A 13,428-nucleotide genomic window follows, 5' to 3' on the forward strand; every position below is an offset into this window, starting at 1 on the left:
GGGGGTTGGCTGTGGGGCTGTCTGTCCCCGGGAGAGGCAGGTCTCAGGCTGGCCTGGGGCACTGGGGGGACCTGAACGAGGGGCGACACGGTGACTCCACGGAGCTGTCGGAAGCGCTAAATAAAAATCTTCCCAGCCACCGCCTTGGCGTCCGTTTGGAGGGGCCTCGTGGCGCTGGGGGGGTCTCCGGCCTCGTGGCGCTGGGGGGGTCTCCGGCCTCGTGGCACTTGGCGGGGTCCGGCCTCGTGGCACTGGGAGGGTCTGGCCTCGTGGCGCTGGGGGGGTCTGGCCTCGTGGCACTTGGCAGGGTCCGGCCTCGTGGCGCTGGGGGGGTCTGGCCTCGTGGCACTTGGCAGGGTCCGGCCTCGTGGCGCTGGGGGGGGTCTGGCCTCGTGGCGCTGGGGGGGTCTGGCCTCGTGGCACTTGGCAGGGTCTGGCCTCGTGGCGCTGGGGGGGTCTGGCCTCGTGGCACTTGGCAGGGTCCGGCCTTGTGGCGCTGGGGGGGTCTGGCCTCGTGGCACTTGGCAGGGTCTGGCCTCGTGGCACTGGGGGGATCTCCGGCCTCGTGGCACTTGGCAGGGTCTGGCCTCGTGGCGCTGGGGGGGGGGGTCTTGCCTCGTGGCACTTGGCAGGGTCCGGCCTCGTGGCGCTGGGGGGGTCTGGCCTCGTGGCACTTGGCGGGGTCTGGCCTCCTGGCGCTGGGAGGGTCTGGCCTCGTGGCACTTGGCAGGGTCCGGCCTCGTGGCGCTGGGGGGGTCTGGCCTCGTGGCACTTGGCAGGGTCCGGCCTCGTGGCGCTGGGGGGGTCTGGCCTCGTGGCACTTGGCGGGGTCCGGCCTCGTGGCGCTGGGGGGGTCTGGCCTCGTGGCACTTGGCGGGGTCCGGCCTCGTGGCTCTGGGGCGGTCTCCGGCCTCGTGGCGCTGGGGGGGTCTGGCCTCGTGGCGCTGGGGGGGTCTGGCCTCGTGGCACTTGGCAGGGTCCGGCCTCGTGGCTCTGGGGCGGTCTCCGGCCTCGTGGCACTTGGCAGGGTCTGGCCTCATGGCTCTGGGGGGGGTCTCCGGCCTCGTGGCACTTGGTGGGGTCTGGCCTCGTGGCGCTGGGGGGGTCTCCGGCCTCGTGGCTCTGGGGGGGTCTCCGGCCTCGTGGCTCTGGGGCGGTCTCCGGCCTCGTGGCACTTGGCAGGGTCTGGCCTCGTGGCTCTGGGGGGGTCTCCGGCCTCGTGGCTCTGGGGGGGTCTCCGGCCTCGTGGCGCTAGGGGGGTCTCCGGCCTCGTGGCGCTGGGGGGGGTCTCCGGCCTCGTGGCACTTGGCAGGGTCTGGCCTCGTGGCTCTGGGGGGGTCTCCGGCCTCGTGGCGCTGGGGGGGTCTGGCCTCGTGGCGCTGGGGGGGGGATCCCGGAAGCCAGACTGACCTGGCCTGGAGCCCAGATCCAGAGGGAGTCGGCGCCCCCTAGAGGGGCCAGGCCCTGCCCCATTCTCTGCCCCCCCGGAGCCAGCCCGCCCCTGCCCCATAGCCAGCCAATCCCTGCCGGGGGGGTTCTGGTGGCTGTCGTGGGGCAGCAGCGCTGGGGGGGAGGGAACCAGGCGTCCGGCCCCCCCACTCTGGTCCTGATGTTGCCTTGATGCCCGAATCTCCCCCCCCCTCGGCTCCGCCCCCCACGTCCATCTGCGCCCCCCAGATCCCGCCCCCCGTCGCCCAGCTCCCGCCGGGAAGGCGGTGGGTTCCCGGCGCCTTTGTGGGGAGCCGAGCCGAGCCCGAGCCCCGCTCCCGGCAGGAATCCGGCGCGACTCCGGAGCCGCCGCGCCCTGCCCCCCGCCGGGGTCCGGATCCGGGCGATGGGGCGAGCCGGGCTCGGGGGGGCGGCCCCGGCCTGGATTTAGCCGCCCGGCTCCGATCGGGCGGCGGAGAATCCGGAGTCGCTCCGGATCGGCCTCGCATCGCTCGGGAGGAGGCGTCGGGCCGAGCCCGATCCGGGGAGCTGGGGGGCAGCGCCCCGACCCCGGCAGCGCAATGGGGGGCGCCGGGGCGCAGGGACCCGACGCCGTCCGGAGGGGCTGAGGGGGGCAGGGCCTCTCCCCCCACCAGCGGCCCGGGAGCTGGGGGGCTCGCCCCACGGCGGGGAGCAGCGGCACCGAGGTGAGTGGGGCGGGCCGGAGAGCTCCCGGCCCCTCTGCGGCCCCCGACCCCCCCGGCCCTTACACCCCCCCCAGCCCCCCGGGCCTTTACACCCCCCGCCCCATCCCTCCGCCATCCCTCCCCCCCCGGCCCTTACACCCCCCCCAGCCCCCCGGGCCTTTACACCCCCAGCCCCATCCCTCCGCCCCCCCGGCCTTTACACCCCCGCCCCCCCAGCCCCCCGGGCCTTTACACCCCCAGCCCCATCCCTCCGCCCCCCGTCCAGCCCCCCGGGGCCTTTACACCCTCCGCCCCCCCTACAGCCCCCCGGGCCTTTACACCCCCCGCTCCATCCCTCCGCCATCCCTCCGCCCCCCGTCCAGCCCCCCCGGGCCTTTACACCCCCAGCCCCATCCCTCCGCCCCCCCTACAGCCCCCCGGGCCTTTACACCCCCCGCCCCATCCCTCCGCCATCCCTCCGCCCCCCCCGGCCTTTACCTCCACCCCCCGTCCAGCCCCCCGGGCCTTTACACCCCCCGCTCCATCCCTCTGCCATCCCTCCGCCCCCCCCGGCCCTTACACCCCCCCCCAGCCCCCCGGGCCTTTACACCCCCCGCCCCATCCCTCCGGCCCCCCTCCAGCCCCCCCCGGGCCTTTACACCCCCCGCCCCATCCCTCCGGCCCCCCTCCAGCCCCCCCGGGCCTTTACACACCCCGCCCCATCCCTCCGGCCCCCCTCCAGCCCCCCCGGGCCTTTACACCCCCCGCCCCATCCCTCCGCCCCCCCTCCAGACCCCCGGGCCTTTACACCCCCCGCCCCATCCCTCCGCCCCCCCTCCAGACCCCCGGGCCTTTACACCCCCCGCCCCATCCCTCCGCCCCCCCTCCAGACCCCCGGGCCTTTACACCCCCCGCTCCATCCCTCTGCCATCCCTCCGCCCCCCCCCCCCCCTTACACCCCCCCCCCCAGCCCCCCGGGCCTTTACACCCCCCGCCCCATCCCTCCAGCCCCCCCCCCGTCCAGCCCCCCGGGCCTTTACACCGCCCGCCCCATCCCTACAGCCCCCCCCTCCAGCCCCCCCGGGCCTTTACACCCCCCGCCCCATCTCTCCGGCCCCCCTTCAGCCCCCCCGGGCCTTTACACCCCCCGCCCCATCCCTCCGCCCCCCCCTCCAGACCCCCGGGCCTTTACACCCCCCGCCCCATCCCTCCGCCCCCCCTCCAGACCCCCGGGCCTTTACACCCCTCGCCCCATCCCTCCGCCCCCCCTCCAGACCCCCAGGCCTTTACACCCCCCGCCCCATCCCTCCTCCCCCCCCCCTCAGACCCCCAGGCCTTTACACCCCTCCGCCCCATCCCTCCTTCCCCCTCCAGACCCCCAGGCCTTTACACCCCCCGCCCCATCCCTCTGCCCCCCCTCCAGACCCCCAGGCCTTTACACCCCCCGCCCCATCCCTCCGCCTGACAGCCCCTTCCAGCCCCCCAGGCCTTTACATCCCTCTGCCTCCCAACAGGCCTATGCATCCCTCTGCCCCCATCCCTCCCATTCCCCCTCTGATACCCCCATGGGCCTATACATCTCTCTGCCCCCCACTCCTGTGACCCCCAGCCTATACACCCCCCACCCACCTGTCCCCTCTGCCCCCCACTCTCCTGCGGGCCTCCCCCGGCCCCTCACTGTCCTCCAGGTTCCTGCACCCCCAAGGCCCCACTCTGGTCCTCAGCAGCCCACGTCAGCCCCCCGCCCCACCCTCCCTCTGGCCCCACCACTGGAGGGGCGTGTCTGTCCCCCCACACCCCTCCTCCCCTGGGGCCAAGAGCCAGCGCCCGTCCTGTTGGGGGCATTTAGTCCTGGGGACCGGCTGTTTCCCTTCCTGGGTCCCTGCGCCCTGCCCGTGTGGCCGGGTCTGGGTGTGCAGTGGGGAGTGTCGACGCTGTGCACTGCCATGTGTGTGAAGATGTGTTCTAGGGGGTGTACACACATGTGCATGCCATGTGTGAGCAGTGCGTGTGTGCGTGTACCACGTGTGAGCAGTGGGTGTGCGTGTGTACCATGTATGAGCAATGTGTATGTGTGTGTGTACCATGTGTGAGCAGTGTCTACCTGTGTGTACCATGTGAGCAGTGCGAGTGTACCATGTGTGAGCAGTGCGTGTGTGCGTGTACCACGTGTGAGCAGTGGGTGTGCGTGTGTACCATGTATGAGCAATGTGTATGTGTGTGTGTACCACGTGTGAGCAGCGTCTACCTGTGTGTACCATGTGAGCAGTGCGAGTGTACCATGTGTGAGCAGCGCGTGTGTGCATGTACCATGTGAGTAGTGTGCATGTGTACGCGTACCATGTATGAGCAATGTGCATGTGTGTGTACCACGTGTGAGCAGTGCAAGTGTGCGTGTACCGTGTGAGCAGTGGGTGTACGTGTGTACCATATGAGCAGTGCATGTGTGCGTGTACCATGTGTGAGCAGTGCGTGTGTACGTTTACCATGTGAGCAGTGTGTGTACCATGTGTGAGAGGTGAGTGCGTGTGTGTACCATGTGAGCAGTACATGTGTGTATCATGTGTGAGAGATGTGTGTGTACCATGTGTGAGAAGTGTGTGTGTACGTGTACCGTGTGAGCAGTGTATGTACCATGTGAGCAGTGCATGTGTGTACCAATATACGAGAGGTGCGTGTGTGCGTGTACCATGTGTGAGAGGTGTGTGCGTGTACCCTGTGAGCAGTGCGAGTGTGCGTGTACCATGTGAGCAGTGCGAGTGTGCGTGTACCATGTGTAAGAGGTGTGTGCGTGTACCATGTGAGCAGCGCGTGTGTGCATGTACCATGTGAGTAGTGTGCATGTGTACGTGTACCATGTATGAGCAATGTGCATGTGTGTGTACCACGTGTGAGCAGTGCAACTGTACCATGTGAGCAGTGCAAGTGTGCGTGTACCGTGTGAGCAGTGGGTGTACGTGTGTACCATATGAGCAGTGCATGTGTGCATGTACCATGTGTGAGCAGTGCGTGTGTACGTTTACCATGTGACCAGTGTGTTTACCATGTGTGAGAGGTGCGTGTGTGCGTGTACCATGTACGAGAGGTGCATGTGTGCGTGTACCATGTGAGGTGCGTGTGTGCGTGTACCGTGTGAGCAGTGCGTGTGTGCGTGTACCATGTGTGAGAGGTGCGTGTGTACGTGTACCATATGAGCAGTGTATGTACCATGTGAGCAGTGCATGTGTGTACCATGTACGAGAGGTGCGTGTGTGCGTGTACCGTGTGAGCAGTGCGTGTGTGCGTGTACCATGTGTGAGAGGTGTGTGTGTGTACCATGTGAGCAGTGCGAGTGTGCGTGTACCATGTGAGCAGTGCGTGTGTGCGTGTACCATGTGTGAGAGGTGTGTGTGTACCATGTGAGCAGTGCGAGTGTGCGTGTACCATGTGAGCAGTGCGTGTGTGCATGTACCATGTGAGCAGTGCGAGTGTACCATGCATGAGCAGTGCATGCGTGCCCATCCTGTGGTGCTTTGTGTGGGGTTGTGGCCGTGCGCCCCATGTACTGGGGGGAGCAGCCTTTGTCTGGGAGCAGTTGGGAGGTGGCACGGTGACACCGTGGGCCCTGGGTTGATGCTCGGGGGGCACAGGACTCGGGGTGACTCCCCTGGCCTAAGCAGGGGGGCAGGGTCGCTCTCCTTTGCTCTGGGCGGGGGGTACACGTGACTCAGCCCGGTCGGCCCTGTGGCCCCGCTGAGAGGGCTGAGCCCGGCATGGCGGGGGCTGTGTGCACAAGCGTGTGCGAGGGACCCCTTCAAAGCACTGGGGGTGGGCGGAAGGGGCCTGGTGGCCGGACTGTTTAGCCCTCCAAGGTGTGAGGGCAGCCAAGTGTGAGCGGACGGGGCTCAGCGGGGCAGCAGGCGCTTGTGCGCAGCTCAGTCCGCGGCGGCGGAGGGGTCACGAGTGTGGCGGCAGGTCTGTGAGCATCTCCCTGCGAGGGTCAGTGGACACGGGACTGGGAGACTGTGTCAGTGCCCAGCAGCTAGGAGGTTGCCTGTGCATGAGCGTGTGCACAGTGGTGCAGAGCGTGTCAGCGTGCGCGGGTGTGAGAGTGTCTGCATGTGCTGCTGTGACAACTGTGCATGAACATGTCATCAGCAGGGCGGCTGACAGGACGACTGTGCGTGAGCGTAACAGCGTCAGGGCAGCCAACAGGACAATTGTGCCTGAGCATGATCACATTGGTGGAGCTGTGATGATGGGGAGTGAGTATGTCCACGTGTGCGGGTGTGACAACTGCTGGGTGTCAGCGTGTGCGGGTGTGACAACCGCTGGGTGTCAGCATGTGTGGGTGTGAGACCAACTGGGCATGAGCGTGTCAGTGTCAGGATGGTTGATGGGATGACTGTGTGAGCGTGTCCACATTGGTGCAGTTGTGACAATGACTGTGCATGAGCTTGTCAGCATCAGGGACAGTGACACAACAAATGTGTGTGAGCATGTCAGCACCAGGGCAGTTGACAGAATGACTGGTGTGACCATGACAGTGTCAAGGCGGTTGCCTGGACGAATGTGTGTGAGTGTGTCAGCATCAGGGCAGTAGACAGGATGAATATACGTGTGTAAGCATCAGGGTAGTTGACAGAATGATTAGGTGTGAGCATGACAGTATCAGGGCTGTTGACAGGACGACTGCTCGTGAATGTCAGCATCAGAGCAGTTGACAGAATGACTGGATGTGAGCATATCAGTGTCAGGGCGGTTGACAGAATGACTCTGCGTGAGTGTGTCAGCATCAAGGCGGTTTACAGAATGACTGGGTGTGAGTGTGATAGTATCACCACAGTTGACAGGACGAGTGTGTGTGTGTGTGTGTGTGTGTCAGTCTCAGGTCGCTTGACAGAATGACTGGGTGTGTGTGAGACAGCGTCAGGGCGATTGGCAGGACGAATGTGTGTGTGTCAGAGTCAGGGCAGTTGACAGAATGACTGGGTGTGAGTGTGACAGTATCACTGTGGTTGACAGGATGATTGGATGTGAGTGTGACAGCATCAGGCCAGTTGACAGGACGTGTGTGTGTGTGTGTGTCAGCATCAGGGCGGTTGACAGGATGACTCTGCATGAGTGTGTCAGCCTCAGATCAGTTGACAGAAGGACTGGATTTGAGTGTGACAGCGTCAGGGCGGTTGACAGGACAAATATGTGTGTGTGTCAGCCTCAGATCAGTTGACAGAAGGACTGGATGTGAGCATGACAGTGTCAGGGCGGTTGACAGGACAAATATATGAGTGTGTCAGCGTCAGGTCGGTTGACAGAATGACTGGGTGTGAGTGTGTCAGCATCAGTCAGTTGACAGATCGACTGTGTGTGTATGTGTGTCAGCGTCAGGGCAGTTGACAGGATGAATGTATGTGTGTGTCAGCGTCAGGTCGCTTGACAGAATGACTGGGTGTGAGTGTGTCAGCATCAGTCATTTGACAGATTGACGGGGGTGTGTGTCAGCGTCAGGGCAGTTGACAGGATGAATGTATGTGTGTGTCAGCATCAGGTAGGTTGACTGGGTGTGAGTGTGACAGCATCAGGCTGGCTGACAGAATGCCTGGGTGTGTGTGAGACAGTGTCAGGGTGATTGGTAGGACGAGTGTGTGTGTGTGTGTGTGTGTGTGTGTGTGTGTGTCAGCATCATGGCGGTTGACAGAATGACTGGGTGTGACCATGACAGTGTCAGGGCAGTTGACAGGACGAGTGTGTGTGTATGTCAGCGTCAGGTTAATTGACAGAATGACTGGGTGTGAGCGTGACAGTATCACCGTGGTTAACAGGATGACTGGATGTTAGTGTGACAGCATCAGGACAGTTGACAGGACTGGATGTGAGCGTGACAGTGTCAGGGTGGTTGACAGGCCGAATGTGTGTGTGTCAGTGTCAGATCAATTAACTGAATGACTGGGTGTGAGTGTGACTGCGTCAGGGTGATTGGCAGGACAAGTGTGTGTGTGTGTGTGTGTGTCAGCGTCATGGCGGTTGACAAGATGGCGCGGGTGTGACCGCGTATGTGTGTGAGCACGAGGGCGGCGGTGACAGCGAGTGGGCGTAACCGCATCGGCCTCCGTGCCAGGGTGAGGGGCAGGAGATGGGGCCCTGCGATTCCCAGGCTAGGCGGGGGCACGGCAGCAGGGCCGGACTCCCCCGACGATCCCGTCTCTCTCCTGCAGCCGTCCCGGGGCCATGGGCCGCCCCCGCTAGCCCCAGCGGCCCTGCCGGGCGGAGATGGCTAATGCCAGCGAGGCGGACGAGCCGGGCCTGCCGGGCCCCCCGGCGGCCTCCACCTACGCCAAGCTGCTGCTGCTGGGGCTGATCATCTGCGTGAGCCTGGCGGGGAACCTGGCGCTGGCCCTGCTGGTGCTGAAGGAACGCGGCCTGCACCGGGCGCCCTACTACTTCCTGCTGGACCTGTGCCTGGCCGACGCGGTGCGGGCGGCCGTCTGCTTCCCCTTCGTCCTGGTCTCCATCCGCCACGGCTCGGCCTGGACCCACAGCCCGCTCAGCTGCAAGGTGGTGGCCTTCCTGGCCGTCCTCTTCTGCTTCCACGCCGCCTTCCTGCTCTTCTGCATCAGCGTGACGCGGTACATGGCCGTGGCCCACCACCGCTTCTACGCCAAGCGCATGACGCTGTGGACGTGCGTGGCCGTCATCTGCATGGTGTGGACCCTCTCGGTGGCCATGGCCTTCCCGCCCGTCTTCGACGTGGGCACCTACAAGTTCATCCGGGAGGAGGAGCAGTGCATCTTCGAGCACCGCTACGTCAAGGCCAACGACACGCTGGGCTTCATGCTCATGCTGGCCGTGCTGCTGGGCGCCACCCACGCCGTGTACGGCAAGCTGCTGTGCTTCGAGTACCGGCACCGCAAGATGAAGCCGGTGCAGATGGTGCCGGCCATCAGCCAGAACTGGACGTTCCACGGGCCGGGCGCCACCGGCCAGGCGGCCGCCAATTGGATCGCCGGCTTCGGCCGGGGCCCCATGCCGCCCACGCTGCTGGGCGTGCGGCAGAACGGCCACTCCGCCAGCCGCCGCCTGCTGGGCGTGGAGGAGTTCAAGGCGGAGAAGCGGCTGGGGAAAATGTTCTACGTCATCACCGTCCTCTTCCTCCTCCTCTGGTCCCCCTACATCGTGGCCTGCTACTGGCGGGTCTTCGTCAAGGCCTGCAGCATCCCGCCCCGCTACCTGGCCACCGCCGTCTGGCTGAGCTTCGCCCAGGCCGCCGTCAACCCCATCGTCTGCTTCCTGCTCAACAAGGAGCTGAAGAAGGGGCTGGCGGCCCACGTGCCCTGCCTCAGGACAGAGCCCGCCCTGCCGCGGGAGCCCTACTGCGTCATGTGAGGGCCCCACTGCAGGGCTCCGGTCTCAGCCCCGGCGGGCGCCGCAGGTGGGGAGGGTGAGTCCGCCGCCAGGCTACTGCCCCATGGCGGGGGCACGGGAAAGGGGGGGCGCAGGGAGCTCGGGGGAGGGGTCCAGCCCAGCAACGCTGCCTCCTGCCAGTCAGTAACCAGGGACACTCCCCGGTCTCCATGGCGACAGCCAATGGCAGCCCACCAGACCGTGTCATCCTGGAACAATGCAACCAGGATGCTGGGGGGGGCTGCCCCCCCCGCACTCCAGGGGGATCTGGAGGGAGGGGCTCCTGTGGAAACTGGGAAGTGGGGGGGGGGAAGAAGCTGCTGAGATGCCGGTGGGGGCGGGCGGAAGGGCCAAAGGCTGCAGTGACTGGCAGGTTGGCAGGCGATGACGTTGGGGTGACAGGCGGTGGGACAGGCAGTGATGCTGGGGGACAAGCAGTGATGCTGGGGTGACAGGCGGTGGGACACTGGGGTGACAGGCAGTGATGCTAGAGTGACAGGCGGTGACACGGGGTGAACAGGTGTTTATGCTGTGGTGGCAGGCGGTGATACCGGACTGACAGGCGGTGGGACAGACGGTGACACTGTGGTGACAGGCAGTGGGACAGGCAGTGACAGACAGGGGGACAGGCAGTGATGCTGGGGTGACAGGCCGTGACACGGGGGTGAACAGGCGTTTATGCTGGGGTGGCAGGCGGTGACATGGGGGGGAATAGGCAGGGGGACAGATGGTGATGCTGGAGTGACGGAGGGGACAGGGAGTGATGCTGGGGTGACAGGCAATGAGAAAGGCATGACACTGGGGTGACAGGCCGTGACACTGAAGGACAAGCAGTGATGCTGGGGTGACAGGTGGTGGGACACTGGGGTGACAGGCAGTGATGCTAGAGTGACAGGCGGTGACACGGGGTGAACAGGTGTTTATGCTGTGGTGGCAGGCGGTGATACCGGACTGACAGGCGGTGGGACAGACGGTGACACTGTGGTGACAGGCAGTGGGACAGGCAGTGACAGACAGGGGGACAGGCGTGACACTGGGGGGACAGGCAGCAATGCTGAGGGCGACGCTGGGGAGGATAGGCATCAGGACAGGTGGTAATGCTGGAGGGAACAGGTAGTGGGACAGGTGGTGATGCTGGGGGGGACAGGCGGTGGGACTGGGGGCAACGCCAAGTGGGACAGGCAGCAGGACAGGTGATGCTGGGGGACAAGCAGCGATGCAGGGAGGGGTCAAACAGCGGGACAGATGGTGGTGCTGGGAGGACAGACGGCAACACTGGGGGACAGGTGGTGGGACAGGTGGCAATGTCAGGGAGACAGGCAGAGGGACAGGCGGTGACCCTGGGGGAACAGGCAGCAGGATGAGCAATGATGTCAGGGTGACAGGCGGTGGGACAGGCAGCGACCTCAGGGTGACAGGAGCAGTAAGAGGCAGGAAACAGGCAGCGACGTGGCAGTGATGCCTGAGTGGAGGCTGCGTTGCTGGACTGTTGGCCCCAAAGCGAGGGTGTGAGGCTGGAGTCGAGGGTACCATGGGAGCAGTTGCCAGGGAGAGGTGAGGAACATGCCCCAAGACCAGAGGAATGGACGGAGTAACCACGTGGGGAGTTGCAGGGAGCAGTTCCTCAGTAACAGCCGCAGAAACTTGCAGCCATTCTAGAGTGGCAGGCAGGGGAACACACGCCCCGCGGTGAGGGTACCCTGTGCCGGAACAGACAGCATAACAGGCAGAATGCTAGAGTACTGACACATGGTTACCACCTGCAGTAACAGATAGCAGTGCTGGAGTAACAGGCACCGACACTGGGGTACCACCTGCGGTAACAGGCAGCAGTGCTGGGGTAACAGGCGGAGCGACAGGCGGAGTGCTAGAGCACCAGGCACCGATGCTGGGGTACCACCTGTGGTAACAGGCAGCAGTGCTGGGGTAACAGGCGGAGCGACGGGCAGAGCGCTAGAGCACCAGGCACTGACGCTGGGGTACCGCCTGCGGTAACAGGCAGCAGTGCTGGGGTAACAGGCGGAGCGACAGGCAGAGCGCTAGAGCACCAGGCACTGACGCTGGGGTACCACCTGCGGTAACAGGCAGCAGTGGTGGGGTAACAGGCGGAGCGACAGGCAGAGCGCTAGAGCACCAGGCACTGACGCTGGGGTACCACCTGCGGTAACAGGCAGTAGTGCTGGGGTAACAGCCGGAGTGATGGGCAGAGCGCTAGAGCACCAGGCACTGACGCTGGGGTACCACCTGCGGTAACAGGCAGCAGTGCTGGGGTAGCAGGCGGAGCGACAGGCAGAGCGCTAGAGCACCAGGCACTGACGCTGGGGTACCACCTGCGGTAACAGGCAGCAGTGCTGGGGTAACAGGCGGAGCGACAGGTGGAGTGCTAGAGCACCAGGCACTGAGGCTAGGGTAGCACCTGCGGTAACAGGCAGCAGTGCTGGGGTAACAGGCGGAGCGACAGGCGGAGCGCTAGAGCACCAGGCACCGACGCTGGGGTACCACCTGCGGTAACAGGCAGCAGTGCTGGGGTAACAGGCGGAGCGACAGGCGGAGTGCTAGAGCACCAGGCACTGAGGCTAGGGTAGCACCTGCGGTAACAGGCAGCAGTGCTGGGGTAACAGGCGGAGTGCTAGAGCACCAGGCAGGAGTGCCGCCGCCCGTGGGAGTAGCAGGAGGACCCATGCGGTGCATTGCCTCGCCAGCCCCTTTGCTGCACCCCAGAGCTGTGCGCATCCCCACTGGGGCGTACGTGGGGGGTGACGGGGCCAGGCTCCTGGCGGGACCCGCCCTGCTGGCTGGGGGGAGTGACTCCGGACTGACGCCCACACAGTGAGATCAGGATCCGGCGCCTGGGGCTGGGGACATCTGGGTTCCAGCCCCAACCTTGCAGGGGCGTGGGGCTAGCGGTTAGAGCAGGGGCCTGAGCCAGGCCTGCCGAAACGGGCAGGGGAAAGGGGGGACCTTCGCCCTCCGTTTCCAGCCATGAGCCGAGCCCCAGCGGAGCCGCCGGGCTCAGAACATTTCACGTGCTGCTTTTGTTCGGGGTTTTTTGGGGGTGGGGGATTTTTTTGACAAGGGAAACACATTGAAGAAAAAGACACAGGAAGAAAATCAATGTTTTTGTACAGAACTAAAATGCCCCGCTAATGTGGGGCAGGGGAGGGGCCGGGATGGCCCCACACAGACCCCCAGCGGCGGACCGCACTGTCAGGGAGGGGGGGCTTTGGGGGGGCAGGGGATGCGGGGGCCAACGTGGGGGTTTGCTTGGATCTTTGGTTCTTGTCCAGCCCTTCCCCCCCTTTTTTGGGGGCAAGGACCGTCCGTGTTTCTTTTCTTTTTTATATAAAAACCACCGGAATGAAACAAAGCCACCCAGAGGTGTTTTCTTGGAGCCAGGGACGCACAGAACCCACCCTGGGGGGAGAGTGGGGTGTAGCGGTAAGAGCAGGGGGGCCAGGACGCCTGGGCTGGCTCCCGGCTCTGGGGGGAGAGTGGGGTGTAGCGGTAAGAGCAGGGGGGCCAGGACGCCTGGGCTGGCTCCCGGCTCTGGGGGGAGAGTGGGGTGTAGCGGTAAGAGCAGGGGGGCCAGGACGCCTGGGCTGGCTCCCGGCTCTGGGGGGAGAGTGGGGTGTAGCGGTAAGAGCAGGGGGCCGGGACGCCTGGGTTCAATGGCCGATCCTTGGCCATTGTGGAGCTGGGTGATGCGAGCACAGCACGGACGCAGCCAGGGGCGCGGCGCTGGCTTCCCGGCGTCTGAACCGAAACATCCATCTGTGCGCTGGTTTCCTGTCTCTGGGGCCAACCCTGCCCCCGAAATTTCGATTCAAAGGTCACACATTTCCCTTTCTTCGAAAACAGCCGGCAGGGTAAGATCTGGGGCGGGGGGGAGCCATGCGGCCACGTCTGGGGTGGAGCAGCCGTACGAGGAGCCCGT

At 65.0% G+C, this 13,428-nt stretch overlaps 1 protein-coding gene across 2 annotated transcripts in view; it reads left to right on the forward strand.

Moving 5' to 3' along the window:
* The window catches only part of GPR173 (G protein-coupled receptor 173), a 28,394-nt gene extending 16,740 nt beyond the window's left edge, over nt 1-11,654 (forward strand). Inside the window, exons 1-3 of one of the 2 annotated variants that reach the window (XM_075917708.2) lie at nt 1,404-2,135; nt 8,309-10,187; nt 10,432-11,654. In XM_075917708.2, the coding sequence (XP_075773823.1) occupies nt 8,364-9,476 (1,113 nt within the window). In that variant the 5' untranslated portion in view covers nt 1,404-2,135; nt 8,309-8,363 and the 3' untranslated portion in view covers nt 9,477-10,187; nt 10,432-11,654. Of the gene's footprint in view, nt 1-1,403; nt 2,136-8,308; nt 10,188-10,431 lie in introns of those variants that run through there. The other variant, XM_089770234.1, reaches the window with a different exon arrangement.
* Nucleotides 11,655-13,428: the final 1,774 nt, after the last annotated feature.

Source organism: Pelodiscus sinensis, chromosome 18, assembly GCF_052426305.1.
Source record: "Pelodiscus sinensis isolate ZL-2025 chromosome 18, ASM5242630v1, whole genome shotgun sequence".
NCBI lineage: Eukaryota > Metazoa > Chordata > Testudines > Trionychidae > Pelodiscus > Pelodiscus sinensis.